A 14,093-nucleotide genomic window follows, 5' to 3' on the forward strand; every position below is an offset into this window, starting at 1 on the left:
GAGTAAACAGATGGACCTTCATTTGCGGTTCTGGACTACTGATGATGAGACGGGCACACACAGTGTCATCTCCCGCTATGGGTCGGAGTCAGTGGGGAACCGTCAGGGCCCTCTACGCCCTCTCAGAGGGCCTAAAATATTCTTAAAGCATTATATATATAATTATCCAATTTTATTTTATCTACTTACAGTTTGACATTCGACATCTAAACAATTACAAAAATATAAGCAAATAAAATATTCACCCGTGTCTATTCAATCTGTGTTGGAAGGTGAGGGGTTGAGTGGAAGCCTGTGAGCCTGTGTCTCCCCCTATCAGGACTGTGATGCCCGCTGTTCGTTTACAGAGGGCCTGGCAGTTATAATTCAGCGCAATACCAGTTTCAAATGACAGCAAAATTGACCAATCATATCTTCTCTCTTAGTGGGCGGGCTTAACTGTATGATAATTTCCGCCCGCTGTGGCGACGCTAGCTGTCGTTAGCACCATCGCTAGCTAGTTTCGATTCATCCCTTTGACGTCCTCGTGCGCGTTGTTTACATATTCCGCTTCCGAGAACCACGGAGCTGTGAACCTTATTTTGTTTGGAAACTTATTTTGCTTAAGATGTTATCTAGTACAGATATTATTGTTTATTGCGTTTTTAAAGCTGTACTGTCGTCTCAGTTTTTCTTTATTTAGTTTATTAAGAAAGGAAAAAAAAAATTTTGGGGGGGAGGGGGGGGGGTAGCGGGCCCAGGTTTAAAGGTCACGGTTCGCTACTGGTCGGAGTTTATGGGTCACTCGAGAGCCGAGGACATGTTGGGACATTTCAGTGTAAGTAACGTTACGACGTGTTTGAAATTGTATACCATTGTTCTATTCGCAACACATTAGCTCAGAGTTTAAGGGGTATATCTGTTGCTAGTTGATTTTTTGGGGGGGGGTTCAGACGGTTGGGCAAATCTAGCTAACAGCTGGTAACGTTAGCTGTCACTTGTTGCTATAGCAACTGTAAACATTCACCTAAGAGCCATAAAGAGTTAATTTGCAAAAACCTATCTCCATTTTTATTATTAGATGTGTATTTTTTATTGATATTGTGCATTGAACGCACTAACACAACTTATGAATTAAATTGAATTTGAAATCCTTTGTTTTTTTGTGAACCTGCAAAGCACAGTTTTTTTCAAGTTTTTTCATGGATTTTACCTGTTTTGCAAATTAACTCTAAGATGCAGAATCAAGCCATGTTATAAGTACAGATTAGAAATGTTGATTTTACCAGTTAGTGAACCTGTAGAAATAATAATACACACACAATTATTTTAATGTGTATGAGTGTATGTATATATAAGCAAGAAATCATTAAAATAACAAATGGTAGCAAAAGAATGCTTGTGATTATCACAATTAAGATGTCAGGTGTTTTGGTGGATGTTTTTTGATCTCTACTATATAAGCTGTTTATTATTATTATTATTATTATTATTATTATTATTATTAGTAGTAGTAGTAGTAGTAGTAGTAGTAGTAGTAGTAGTAGTATCATCCTTACAATAATGGAGCCTTTTTTTTCTAATGTGTATTACCTGGCATATTGAATTTATAACCCCTTCCACCCCTTATATGTGCAGGAAGGTACAAAAGAGCTGAATCTGAACAACATGCTCTCACTCTCGATGGATGGGCCCAGTGTTAATTGGAGGTTTGTTGAACTCTTACAAGAGGAACACAGAGAGCAGTGTGGTGGAGCCCAACTACAAATAATTGGAAGCTGTGACCTTCACACAATGCACAACTCATTCAAGAATGGCTTCACGGTTTGGCAAGTTGAAAAAGTTCTGAAAGCCCTGCACTACCTGTTTCATTGTGCACCTGCAAGGAGGGAAGACTTTGTGTTAGTGACCAAGTGTGATAGATTTCCTCTGCCATTTTGTGGACATCGCTGGCTGGAAAACCTTCCAGCAGTTGAGAGAGCGATTGAAATTTGGCCATATATTGTCTCCTATGTGGATACGGTCAAAGCCAAGAAGCTCCCCAATCCAAGGTCATCATCGTATGACACCATTGCAGAAGCACGCATGGATCCCATTATCCTGGCAAAGTTGCACTTCTTCATGAGTATCTCAAGAACATTTCAGCCATTTCTCGCCAAGTACCAGACAGATGCCCCTATGATTCCCTTCTTAGGCAGAGATTTGGAGGATCTAATCAGGGTAGGCCTAATGACAGCTGAAAATGTATTAAAGGTTTAGTCATTTAAGCATCGTTACTTACAGAGTATATGAAAGAAAACAAAGCAATGAATTTTCAGCATGTTGATGTTTGTAGAATATATTGTAAATACAGTAATACTTATTCAGATTTTGATTATAATAATTAGTATGCCTGTGCTTTTCTGTTTTCAGAGCCTTCTCAGGCGGTTTATAAAGCGAGATGTCCAGTTCGATGTTCCCACAGTAAATCTGGTCAAGCTTGATGTGACAGACCAAAAGTTTTGGGTCAGTCCAAAGCAAGTAGACATTGGCTTGGGAGCGACAGCTGCCCTCAAGGTACCATTTATTATCTTGGATGACTTCAACAATGTGCTACATCAGCTGCAAGTCATTTCACTACTTAAGTATTTATTCTAAAACAACCAAGAGATTAGATTAACAGACCCTCCAGAAAGTTGCGATGTTGCGATTTGCAACTTCAACGCAACTTCAAGCAAACCCCGCGAATTCAGGGCGGTGTTGCAACTTCAGCCAATCACCGCAACTTTCCCGAAAATTTGACCAATCACTGATGTCGTCTTGATGTGATGTCGACAAACTCCCGCCTTACTTCCGTATATACATTCAGGAGGAGCAGACTGAAAGCAGCATGAGCGACGAAAATAACGGCAAAAAGATCGGGAAAAGCAGTATTCCGTACACTACATGAAAACGGGGATAAACTGTCCAGATCCGACCCGCGAATTGATTATCTATGGCCCCCTGGATGATATTTAATTACTATTAGAACCGGCCCACAGGCCACAGCCGCCCGATGGTGTTTTGCACCCACAAACACTACATTCCCCACAATGCAACGGTAGCCCGCGAAGTCACTGCAGCGCACGCAAGCGGCGAGGGTCTGAGATAAAGTTTATAAGTTTAAACTTTGAACTGAGATTAAGTTTAAAGTCAGAGATAAAATTTATTTATCTCTGATCCATATCTATGAGTTACTAGTTCGCTCTGGCGCCAACCACTGGCGATCGATGTCGATATAATACTTAATTTGTGTCCATTTTACAGGCCGCCCGGTAACAACTTACGTTCGCTAACCCCGCCCCCCCTCCCCGTCAACAATTAATGTTCGCCACCCCCCCCCCAAAAGGTTCAAATCTCACTTCAAGCGATCTTGAAAAGTTGGCAACCCTGAATAGATAGATTAATTAAATAATAGATTAATTAATAGATAATTAAAATGGACTACTAAATAGAGGAAACCATACAACATTTACTCCCTATTGTAATGTACTCACAAAAAAGCAAAAACACACCGCAACTTCCATCGCAATTTTTTTTAAAAACACCCGCAACATCAAACATTTTAGCCCGCAACAATCACAGAAAAGGCCCGCGAAATCCTGGGGGGACTGGATTAAGATTAGACATCAAGCAGTTGACTTATTCACAGGATTTGTAAAATGTTGTGTAGTGTAAGTTACACATAGGGAGAGTTTATTTGATGTTTCAGGTGACATATGACTTTTGTGCATTTGTCAGGGCGTGTCAGGCAGTCAGGGTGGAAGTGAGCGTGATGTGTTACAGTTCATGCGAGACAGCCAGTGTTCTGTCAAAAATTTGTCAGAACATTCTGTTGAAATGTACCCCACTGTCCGAAATATGCTGTGCCTGGACCCCCAAAAGATGCACACTGAACCAGACATGTGCTTGAAAAAAATGAAGGCCCTCATCATGAAGTTTGTGCAGGACAAGAAATTGTCAGGAGGAGTCACAGCGGGTAACATCTGTAGTTATATTAGAAATAAGAACAGTTACCTATGGTTTAGCAAAGGGAGTCTTTAGGCACCTTCTTTAAACCAGTGGTTTTAAAAGTGAACTCCAGGGGAAAAATTATTCTCACTATAATTCCAACAATAAATCACAGTGACAGAAGGTATGACGATTTTGGTCATAGGATTCATACACTTTTTTGTAATAAGACCTCTAAAAGCAAAACTCTTAAAAGATGGGGACTTGTGGTTTAATTTGTGCCAGGGGTCCTTGACATGAGAAAGCTTGAGAACCACTGCTCTAAATGTTATTGCATCTCTCCCTTCAGTGTCGTTGACTAAGACAATATCTTATTTCAGTAAATATCCATATCTTCGATGTCAAGTTATACTTGCCTATTACTTGCATCTTTTTAGTATTTTATTTTATTGGAAATATAGCCTTGTAGGAGTTGTAACACATGTCTGTAGGCCTAATAAATGTTCTTAGACTTGGTTCAAATATAGTTGGAAATGTGAGATTCATTTTCCAGTGTATATTGAATATAAATTTCCACAAAATATAATTTTAACTGGAAAATATACAAATGTTTGTCTTTATGTAAATGCAGGTGATAAGATTGCACAACAATTTCAGAAGTTCCTATTCAATGAGGCCAGAGGAGAGGAATTCATGGTCTTCAGTGCATTGGATGGGACATTGAGAGTTGACAGCTTCCTGCATAAGGCCATGAATGGATATGCAGAACTTTGGAGCTTTGTGGAAAAGCTACTGCTTCTGTCCCATGGACAAGCCACTGTGGAGCATGAGAGGAAGATGAGAGGAAGAAAAGGGAAAAAGCAAAACAGACGAACAAGAGAAAAGGGGCTGAAAATAAGCTTGAAGAGCTACGCAAGAAGAGAAGAACAATCTTAACTGTGTGTGACACTCTAGAGAAGGAGGCAGATAGCCTTGCAGAGAAGGCTGAGAATACAGCTGGGACCAAGATGGCAGAGCTCATCACTAAATCCAACACCATGAGAAAAAGATGCAAGGACAAGAGAGGGGAGATGATGGACCTAGACCATGAAATTGAGAAGAGGGTGGCAGAGCTACGCTACACGTCTTGAGCAGAATTTTGACCTCTCTGTTCATTGGTTTCTCTCTGATCCATGTGATAACATTTTGTGTTTTGCAGATAGGCTGTTTTGAGGACTTTTTTTTTTGCTTATTTACAACACAGACTGCTTTACTTGTTATTTTATAATTCTGTATGGTTTCTACATGCAAGTCAGTGTGTTGTTTAATGTAATGCAGCTTATGTGTCTTATGCTGGCTCTGTTCTGCATCCCAGTGGAACAAAATTGAAAAGATTGTTGATGACAAATGGCAAACATTAAGTTTTGATTTCCAATGTGGGAGTGAATAAATTGAAAACCGAAATTTTTTTTTACATTTTTGGGTCTTATTATTATATGCATTGAGGTCTTTAAATGTCTTAAAAAGCATTAAATTTGACTTTTAAAATGGTGCAAGAACCCTGCTGTTCTCATTTTAGTTCTTGTGCAGTCAATGGCAATAGAAAATGGCAGTTTGTTTAGGTGTTTTAAAAGAAACATTTCTAAACACTGGGTCTATACTTGAACATAACCAAGGAAATAACCTGTAACACACTGAGAGACAGATGAACTGATATACTGGTAGACGTACATTGTAATGGAAAGTCTAATTTGCTAGGAACGTCACCGACTATTCTATCGCTAATGATTAATAGTCACATAAAATTTTGGGTGGCAGACATTAATGGGGTTTTTTAAAAAATCCACCTCTATCACATTCTGTGGTGGCTGAATATTGTACCGTCAGCCAATGGGCAGCGTTGAGGGGTGGAGTCTACAGACTTCCCAGCAGGCCCTGCGGTGAGTTCGCCCTGTTTCTCTGGATGTGTGTTGTATGTGCGTTAGTGTTCTCCCTTCCCTTTAGTGGGTTGCTTATAAAATAACAGTTCAACATTGGTGTAATGGCTCATTCTTGTCCTTCTGACTCAAAGCCATTACAATATGTAAAGAATATGAACAGACTTAAAACTGCGGTATTTTTTGTCAAAATCTTTCCAGATTAATGGAGAAAATCCTATGCAATTAAAATTCATCTTGCAGCTGGATTGTAATAATTAATTGTAATTATAATAATTCAGTTAAAAGTTGTAAAAATAATATTTCTCTGCAAAAATATTAGTGGTGTCACTTTTTTTAAGTGCTTAATCATAATAATTCAGGGAAAAGTTGTAAAATAATGATATTTCTCTGCAAAAATATTAGTGCTGTCACTCCATTAAAAGTGCTAAATCATAATAATCCAGGAAAAATCTGTAAAATAACGGTATTTCTCTGCAGAATGTTTAATGAAATTTTTCTGTAAATTTATAGTTTTTCTACTTAATTTAAATCAGGGTTTTTTACTTTAAAATTAAAGTTTTTGGTCGGCAGCCGCTGCTGCCAGTCGTTTACCGTTTTTTTAGGACTTTTTTTTTTACAGTGTGGTCATTCCTAACTGGACGGATTTCTCGTTTGGTCTGTTGTTTCCCAGGCGTACAAGCAGAAGGTTGTTCCCAGCATACGCTCTCTGAAAGTGGACAGCAATGAAAAGGAGTTCTCCGATGAGCATCTACTCAAGAGTCTTAAGCTGGTGTGTGCAGGGTGGCCTTTGCTACCTAGCACCACATGACGGCTCACATTCTCCAGCAGTGTGCTAATGGAACTGTGTCTCCTTATGAGGATTTAGTTATGTTTATGTACTTTCTTTTAACAGGAACACGACGAGCAAATTACCAAGTTGAGGAATTAATTTAAGAGACAAGTACAAGGTATATGTGACGCTGGGAGCGCAGCGAAGGACGAGACACAGAATCCTTCTTGTAGCAACAAATGTCACTGCTTTATTCACTGATTGCGCAATAGCGCACGTAGAACATCTAACATACACACACAACGTGCAGACTGAGACAACGACGAGCACGGGACACTGCGCGAGCGCACATTAAATAGACAAACCACATTAGCCCCACGTGATTCACGAGCCAAGCCACAGGTGCGACATATTATCACGGGACAATAACCACCACCACGGAGATCCACAGACGCAGACGATGCACGTGGACAACGTAAACACACGCCCAAAAGGGAGGGGCCGGGGTCCTCAACGTGACAGTATACTTAATCGTACCTGTGTCTTTCACTGTATTTTGTGAAATCTGATGTTCAGCTTTATTTCTGCGTGATGTGGTAATTTGTCATATTTAATATATTTCCTGTTTGTGTGGTTTTGGTTAAAAATATGTATTTGTGCACTCTGGGAATTTGCTATGTTGCTCTTATGCAGCAAATATGCTGATCTTGTCCTGCAGAAATAGAAGCTATATTTGAGAAGAAAGTGGAGGCTCTGCGTGAGGAGCTCCATGAGACAGAGAAACGGAAGAACACTCAAATAAAAACACTGATTAATGACCAAAAAAGAGCTTTCAGCAAAATTAGGAAATACAGCAAAAACATCACTAACGTTTCCCTCATCAACTCACTTCAGGTATGGCAGAGAGAACTAGCGCTGATGGCCAGTTAAGGTTATATCAAATGCTCGATTCAAAAATCATAACCCATCACCTAGTCAGACCTCTCTGGCTCTCTCGTGTCTCATTCGTGGCTCTCTCTCCTGCCATTGGGCTGCCATTCCACATTTCACATTAACGAAGTCCTGTTGTGCACTGAAGTGCACATGTAACATTTTTTAAAAAATTTGTTAAAAATAAAACAGTCTTTGCTATATGTTTGTTTCGACCCCAACACTTGATTTATATGAAAAAAAATCATAATGAAGTCTTTTTTTCCTGGGTCTCAGGAGGATATAATACAATACACAATAAATTTTTTAAAAGTCAATACATTAATATTGTGAATCTGCGATACTCAAACGCTACCGATGTTTTCAATTCTCGTATCGCGATATTTGAGCATCTGTTGCCATAATGCTGTATTATATACAAACAACTTGGTGATTCCATGCGAGCTGACTAACCAACTATTTAGCTACTTAGCTTTAAAGCAAAAACATGGTAAGTATGAATATAACGGCTAGCTAGCTAAAAGCTTCCACTTTAGCATTTTGACTAACCGGGGTTAGTTATAGACTAGCATAATGTAGGGACTTGGACATTTTTTTCAAAATTATTTAATCACATTTAATATAACTAAGAAAAAGATGCCTCAATTGTCAAATTTGATTAAGCCAGTCGAAAGATATTCACATTTAAATCGGCCTTATTTTTTTAATGCAATTGACCTAAAACCTGTGATCAAGAAATATGCGCTAGTTTTAGTCCGATTTATTACAGCGCGCTTGTGATGACTGATTTCGCTTAGACAGCGCGACCGGAGAAAAATAGCCGCGGCTCAATCATTATCACGCGGAAATATCCAAGTCCCTACATAATGCTAGCTAATTAGCCAGACTGATTAAATTATATGACCGGTGTGCAAATGTAGTGCTCAACCTGCAATATTTCAGTTGAGATCAAGGTATCGGGACGCACAAGGAAGAACGTTCATCTGTGGCTCCACATTGACATGGTCATTCCTAACTGGACGGATTTCTCGTTTGGTCTGTTGTTTCCCAGGCGTACAAGCAGAAGGTTGTTCCCAGCATACGCTCTCTGAAAGTGGACAGCAATGAAAAGGAGTTCTCCGATGAGCATCTACTCAAGAGTCTTAAGCTGGTGTGTGCAGGGTGGCCTGTGCTACCTAGCACCACATGACGGCTCACATTCTCCAGCAGTGTGCTAATGGAACTGTGTCTCCTTATGAGGATTTAGTTATGTTTATGTACTTTCTTTTAACAGGAACACGACGAGCAAATTACCAAGTTGAGGAATTAATTTAAGAGACAAGTACAAGGTATATGTGACGCTTGGAGCGCAGCGAAGGACGAGACACAGAATCCTTCTTGTAGCAACAAATGTCACTGCTTTATTCACTGATTGCGCAATAGCGCACGTAGAACATCTAACATACACACACAACGTGCAGACTGAGACAACGATGAGCACGGGACATGTTGGAAAAAATAAAATTAAAGGCTAATAACTTGATGTGTCAATTTAGTGTTTTTCAGGAAGACTGTGGGAAAGCAGGAGTAAGGAGGCCTCAGTGGCCTTGAGGAGAACAGAAGGGGCCTATTCAGTGCAGGATGTGTAGCAAGCAGTTTTTAGATAACCAGGCACACAGGCTGGGAGAAGAGGAGCAGGTGATTTTCCATGGAGAGCAGCCAGGATTGGGGAGTTATCGAAACTTAACAAATCAAAACTTATGGACAGAGAGTATGAAAGAAAGGACATCGCCCAGCACGAGAGGCTTTTCGCTTGGACACTGCTGAGATCCACTTGGGTTAGGTAGATTCCTAGGCAACTAGCACCAGTGCACTGAAGAGTTTGTACCACGTATACATCTATTATATTGCATTCATTAATATTCTATATAAATCATTTTAAAAGAACTTTTGTTGTCAAGACTTTGCTTGGACCACTCAGTCAAAAACCAGTCGGTTCATCGGGGCGGTGTTGGGGCCCGTCTGGGTCGGAGAAGAAAATTCCCAACAGACACTGCACTGAATTAATTTAAGAGACAAGTACAAGGTATATGTGACGCTGGGAGCGCAGCGAAGGACGAGACACAGAATCCTTCTTGTAGCAACAAATGTCACTGCTTTATTCAATGATTGCGCAATAGCGCACGTAGAACATCTAACATACACACACAACGTGCAGACTGAGACAACGACGAGCACGGGACACTGCGCGAGCGCACATTAAATAGACAAACCACATTAGCCCCACGTGATTCATGAGCCAAGCCACAGGTGCGACATATTATTACGGGACAATAACCACCATCACGGAGATCCACAGACGCAGACGATGCACGTGGACAACGTAAACACACGCCCAAAAGGGAGGGGCCGGGGTCCTCAACGTGACAGTATACTTAATCTTACCTGTGTCTTTCACTGTATTTTGTGAAATCTGATGTTCAGCTTTATTTCTGTGTGATGTGGTAATTTGTCATATTTAATATATTTCCTGTTTGTGTGGTTTTGGTTAAAAATATGTATTTGTGCACTCTGGGAATTTGCTATGGAATTTGCTTATGCAGCAAATATGCTGATCTTGTCCTGCAGAAATAGAAGCTATATTTGAGAAGAAAGTGGAGGCTCTGCGTGAGGAGCTCCATGAGACAGAGAAACGGAAGAACACTCAAATAAAAACACTGATTAATGACCAAAAAAGAGCTTGTCAGACAAGTAGGCGTGTTTCTACTCCAAGGACTCTCTGAACTGTTTTCCCCCCACTGGTTTTTTTATGATGGTGCAAAATCCTTAAATTTATCAGAAGCCTAAATGACAGACAGAAAATTGTTTTCTTCAATTTGTCTGTATGTTTCCTTTTGTATTTTGTAGTGTTCTTACAATTGCTGTTGTGTTTGAAAAGTGCTATTCATATTTATAGTATGTATTATTATAAATACATATATTTCCTAAAATTTACTAGATGTAAATTACAAATAATTCCATATGCATTTCAAAGGCTTCAGTCAAAACACCATTAACATTAACCTGTACCTTTGATTTGGCATAACATTTTTATCATTAACCAGTGCTTCTGGTACTCTAAATTACTCCATAACCTTTCATATATGTTCCTTTTGCACAAGACCAAAACCTTTCGTCTGGTCCAAGCCCACAATAAAGTAGTTTTTCTCTTCTCCTTCACACAACAGATGCTTTAATGTACACAAGTTATCCCTCATATGATGACCCCTAATTGCACACGTCTGTTCCTTGCCAATTATATTGGGTAATATTATTGCAAGCCTGTTTACAATTCTGTATTACCACTCCCAGAATGTGGACATATGTGGGCAAAGAATATTAATTATTATAATTATATATAATAGGGGAAGACTGGGTTTGGTTGTAACACTTTTTGCTTCTGAACCTTTATCTCACTGAATTCTTGAGCTAGTGTCAGGAACAGCACGTGACCACCTACTTAGTCCTTGCACCTGCCGCTCGTTATCTCCCATAGCCACGTGTACTTAAGCCTTCCCCTCTCACCACCGGGTTGCGAAGTATTGTTGGCATGCCACTGACTAAGCGTTATCTCCTTGTGATTGCTCTCCTGTGTTCTGACCTCTGCTCTCGTTCCAGACCTCGTTCCCAGCCTAGCCCTCTTGTATCTCCAGTCATCTGTCTACCCGGCGTGAACTCGGACCGTCTCGACCTCGGCTATTACACACATACACCGCACACACTCCACAGTGTTGCTCGTCTACACGAGTACTCCGCATTCACTTCAAAAAATAAACAGAAAACGAAAATCCGCAATTGGATCCCTGTCTTCCTTGTGGGAACGTTACAGCTAGACTTCTCAAACTTTTATACAAAGTACACACATTTGTTTACTACAAATGGCACCAATTCAAAACTCAATTCAAATATCACAATAGACAAAAGAAGCAACAACAGAGGCCACACCATGCAATATGCTTCAAAAAGAGGTTTTTGAAATAAAATAATGAAAGAACAACCCAGAACAATGTCTCTCTCTCTGTGACTGACCATAACTCATATCCACTTTCTGTTTTGTTTGAGTGTGTGTAAATTAGTGTACTAGAACAAACTTATTCAAAAATATGTATGTACCTGTGTAAAGAACATGAATGTCAAATAATAAACAATGTCAATGTGTGTGTGTGTTATATGGCAGATACCATGTGCCTTCGCAACTGATCTGACTGACTTGCCCTTCTTTGTGACCTCATCAGATGCTTTAAGAAAAAACATTTGTCTTTCATGTCAGTCTTTCTTTTACACTGCCTAGGCATTCTGTAAAATTATTAAATTCAATAATGTTTTCTTAGTTGTATGTAAGGTGATGGTTGTAACACTTATAAAAGCTGTGTTACAACCCACCCCACCCCTGTCAGCCATTGTTTAGCTAGCTGTTTTAGCAAGGTGATTTGAACTTAACAGGGCAAAATGCATCACAATTTACCTACTACAATTAATGTAATAGTTCAATGTAATATAATTCTTATACTATTGCAGATAAACCATAAGTACTAAACTAAAAACTCTTTCACCTCATTTTTTTCTCTATGGAATCTGCATGTGTCTGTTTCCATCCTTGATATTCACCATGTGTGATCAGGGAGTAATTGGGTAAATACCAGAACGATCATATGACTCATATCTGATCCATGATCGGTGGAATTGATGGTGTTACAACTCTCCCTATGTTACAACAATACCCGGTCTCCCCATACAGTATATTATATTCTCCTTTCTTACACGTCAACATGCAGGTGTCTTGACCCTCCATCATCCAGGACACATGGGAGACAAGCATCCAGACTTTTCTCTGTCCTGGCTCCAAGGTGGTGGAATGAACTTCCCTTGTGTGTCCGAACATCGGAGTCACTTGCTGTCTTCAGACGCCGACTGAAGACCCACCTCTTTCAAGTGCACTTTGCATAATTATGCTTCGTCTATTGTGCTTTCATGTCTCTTTCCTCAGGTGTTTGTTACAGGTATTGTTTACTGTCTTTTTCCTCAGGTGATGTGTATGTTCTAGTGCTGTCAATTCCAGATGCCGCGATTAAAAGTCCTGACCAGGATTTTGCTCAAGCTTGCTAGATTTTCTAATTAGCAAGCCAGGTAAAATTAGTGGAATCAATACAATCCAGGAAGCCAGAGCAAAATCCTGGTGAGGACTTTTAATCGCGGCACCTGGAATTGACAGCACTAGTATGTTCAGGTATAATTGTTAGGTATCATTTGACTTTCGTCTAGTGGTTTTTCCAGCTTCGAGTACCTTGTGTTCAGGACTATCTATTCTACCTTGGAGATTCCAAGCAACTACATAGCACTTTTGTAAGTCGCTCTGGATAAGAGCGTCTGCTAAATGCCATAAATGTAAATGTAAAACGCGCACACACACACAAGCTGAGATGCTGAAAAAGAAACCGTACAGCAGTGGATACAAAGTTGTACAGATCATATACATTATAGAACACAACATGAAATACATTCTAGGCTGCCCAACAAAGCACAGCACGTGGGAAAATTAACAGGACAGAAATAGCTTTAATCTAATTATTGTGCAAACACATTCCTAAGGAAAAAACTCTTTGGGTGAAAGTGTGGGTGGCTCTTAAAAGAGCCTTTGGGTTGGTTAAGTCGCACTATTCGGCCATTTACTTGGAGCTGGTGTACTTGGTGACGGCCTTTGTGCCCTCAGACACGGCGTGTTTGGCCAGTTCACCGGGAAGCAGCAGGCGCACGGCGGTCTGAATCTCCCTGGAGGTGATGGTAGAGCGCTTGTTGTAGTGGGCGAGACGAGAAGCCTCACCAGCGATGCGCTCGAAAATGTCATTGACGAAAGAATTCATGATTCCCATCGCCTTGGAAGAGATACCGGTGTCGGGGTGGACCTGCTTCAGAACTTTGTACACGTAGATAGCGTAGCTCTCCTTCCTGGTCTTTCTGCGCTTCTTGCCTCCTTTACTGGCCGTCTTGGTCACGGCTTTCTTAGATCCCTTCTTCGGGGCGGACTTTGCTGGCTCAGGCATGATGCTCGTAGATGAGTGAAACGCCGTTGAATGAGCAAAAACTCTCCAGCACCTCCTACATTAAGAGTTTGGTATTCTAATTAGGTCACGCCCTCCCTCCGCGGTCATGACTACGCATCATTGGTCAAAAACAAGCCCTCCTCTGACAGGACCTCCTATCGTGGCTCCGCCACCCCACTGTGCCGTAGCGTTTACCTCTTAATCCCGCCCAGCCATTTCTGCCTTCAACTTTCAAACGAAAACTATGATAGAACATCAAAATCTGTTTAGTTCTGCTTGCGCAAGGAATTTCTAGCTTTTCATTTTATTAGACTAAAATTCTTTGGATGTGGTTCTAAACTAGCTAGGTCATAACTTTGATTATCATTACAAAAAAAAAATCTTTATTTGTATAGTATCTTTCATAGATACATGAAACTCAAAGTGCTTTACAAAATAAATAAAAAACATTTTAAAAAACCTAAAGAA

At 40.2% G+C, this 14,093-nt stretch overlaps 1 protein-coding gene across 1 annotated transcript; it reads right to left on the reverse strand.

Moving 5' to 3' along the window:
- Positions 1-13,233: 13,233 nt before the first annotated feature.
- LOC143500557 (histone H2B 1/2) lies at positions 13,234-13,652 on the reverse strand. The gene has a single exon (XM_076994705.1). It carries the CDS (start codon positions 13,623-13,625, stop codon positions 13,251-13,253), a length of 375 nt encoding a protein of 124 aa, XP_076850820.1. The 5' UTR covers positions 13,626-13,652; the 3' UTR covers positions 13,234-13,250.
- Between the last annotated feature and the right edge of the window lie 441 nt (positions 13,653-14,093).

The sequence above is a fragment of the Brachyhypopomus gauderio genome, unplaced genomic scaffold, assembly GCF_052324685.1.
Source record: "Brachyhypopomus gauderio isolate BG-103 unplaced genomic scaffold, BGAUD_0.2 sc156, whole genome shotgun sequence".
NCBI classification, from domain to species: domain Eukaryota; kingdom Metazoa; phylum Chordata; class Actinopteri; order Gymnotiformes; family Hypopomidae; genus Brachyhypopomus; species Brachyhypopomus gauderio.